Genomic DNA, 1,895 nt, shown 5'->3' on the forward strand with positions numbered 1-1,895 from the left:
TAAATCAGTTGGTTGTGACAGGTTTTAGTATCAAGTTTTCCGGATTGTTTTCATGTCTTATATGATGTTTGCGGGCCTGTTTTTAATCAAGGATTGGTTTCTTGGGTGACAGTAATTCATGGTGAATCATTTACTGTGTTTCTTGCTGACTTACCACATTTGTGGTTTTGGTGGCAATATGTTTTGAAAATTAGGAGGAGTTGGCCTTAGAGGATGATGATATGATTTGGTTTTCGAACTACAGTTTCTTTTCTTCTAATCTTTGGATAAAAATTAGAATGCTGACGAGTTTTGAATTATAACATTAGAATAACTTGGGCCAGAGAGAGACGTGTACATCAACATTGTAATCATTAATATTGATCGATAGAGTATCACTTGTTACGGAAAACATTAGCTATTATAAGACTTGTTTTAGCCCTCACATTATCTGCCTAGGGGCCTAAGATTAGCATTTGAATCATTACTATATATATTATGTCAATTTCACTTCTTATACATTCAAATATTGTGATTGAACCAGCAAGCAGCTAGGACCCATAGTCTAAGTTAGGCGTTTTTAGGACCTCAAAATATCGAACTTCCATTTCCATAATCATTGATATGGCAGACTTATATCATCAAGATCATCTAATGACAAGAAAACTTCATCCATTCCTGAAAGCGTTATCCCTTCGTCGTCATCGTCACCATTATAGCTCCCGTCTGAGCCTCCACCTTGCTCGAACACTCGGCAGACAACCCACTTACTTGAATCCTAAAAGACACAAAATATAATTAAAAACTACGTATACTTATATAGCTTAAACTGATTGCAGGAAACTAGTTAAGATAACTTAAGGCTAGGTCTTACAGTTGGTGTTCTTTGTTTAGAAGATCTGCTACCAATACTACTGGACGATGAACTACTGCCACGGCCACGAGAATCCGTTAATCGATATTCATGCATGATCCAATTGGTTTTGAGGCCGTGAGCCATGTAGAAGCCAAGACATCTCTTCAAACCCGCCACTTTAGTCTTCTTATGATTATTTGGCAATAAAATGGGTTCGTCAACTAGATTATCATCCAGAGCCATCCAATATCCACTGGCTGATACTCGATTCGAAGTCCTTCTACTGAAGAAATACCATTGGTTGTAATCTCCTGCTAAAGCCTTACCTGAAATATATATATAACCAACTTGTTTTAAACTAACTTTCGAAACAAAAAAGAATAATAATATGTGGCGATATAGATAAACTATGCACGTACCGTTAAGATCCCAAGGATCATATGGGTAGAGATCCAAATCAGGGATGACATCTGGTACGCAAGGTAATAACGAAGCCTTACGATGAAGGAAATGAAGAATGAGTTCTTGGTCAGTCGGATTGAATCGAAAACCAGGAGGTAACCTCACATTATTGTTATTATCTCCCATGTTCTGCACTTCCTACACTTGACCCAGGAGGAGGAAATAGAAGAGAAGAAATTGTATACAAGTGTTTGGCAGGCGCAGTATATGTATATATATGGGAGTGATGGTGATTTTAGTGTGCATGTATGGTTGATATTTATGGGGGAAGTACAGGAAGAGAGAGAGATATGCACTACTAATCTATCTCTCTCAATGTGTGCGCGCGTGCCAATGAGAGAGGGATGGGGTATTTGAAAAGGTGAGAAAAAGATTGACGTGAGACACAAGGATAACACTTGAAGGATATTGATGAATTATAGAGAGTAAGAATTGGATTTGAGTTGAGTTGATAGCATGGGGAGAGACAGAGATGGATCATGAGAGTTATTTGGGTGTGCCAGCTCAATAGAATTTTGAAGGCGGCTGTTGGTAATTACGAAATTGAATGTTCGTTGTGTTTGATAGCAGCTGGTTAATTATATTCACTTTTTGATCA

The 1,895-nt window shown here is 37.8% G+C and overlaps 1 protein-coding gene across 1 annotated transcript; it reads right to left on the reverse strand.

Moving 5' to 3' along the window:
• Positions 1–334: 334 nt before the first annotated feature.
• On the reverse strand, positions 335–1,504 carry LOC113346497 (NAC domain-containing protein 104-like). The gene is made up of 3 exons (XM_026590046.1): positions 1,255–1,504; positions 854–1,161; positions 335–757 (listed from the first exon to the last, which is right to left on the reverse strand). Exons 1-3 carry the CDS (start codon positions 1,421–1,423, stop codon positions 596–598), a joined length of 639 nt encoding a protein of 212 aa, XP_026445831.1. The 5' UTR covers positions 1,424–1,504; the 3' UTR covers positions 335–595.
• Positions 1,505–1,895: the final 391 nt, after the last annotated feature.

Source organism: Papaver somniferum, unplaced genomic scaffold (assembly GCF_003573695.1).
Source record: "Papaver somniferum cultivar HN1 unplaced genomic scaffold, ASM357369v1 unplaced-scaffold_99, whole genome shotgun sequence".
In the NCBI taxonomy this organism is placed as follows: Eukaryota; Viridiplantae; Streptophyta; class Magnoliopsida; order Ranunculales; family Papaveraceae; genus Papaver; species Papaver somniferum.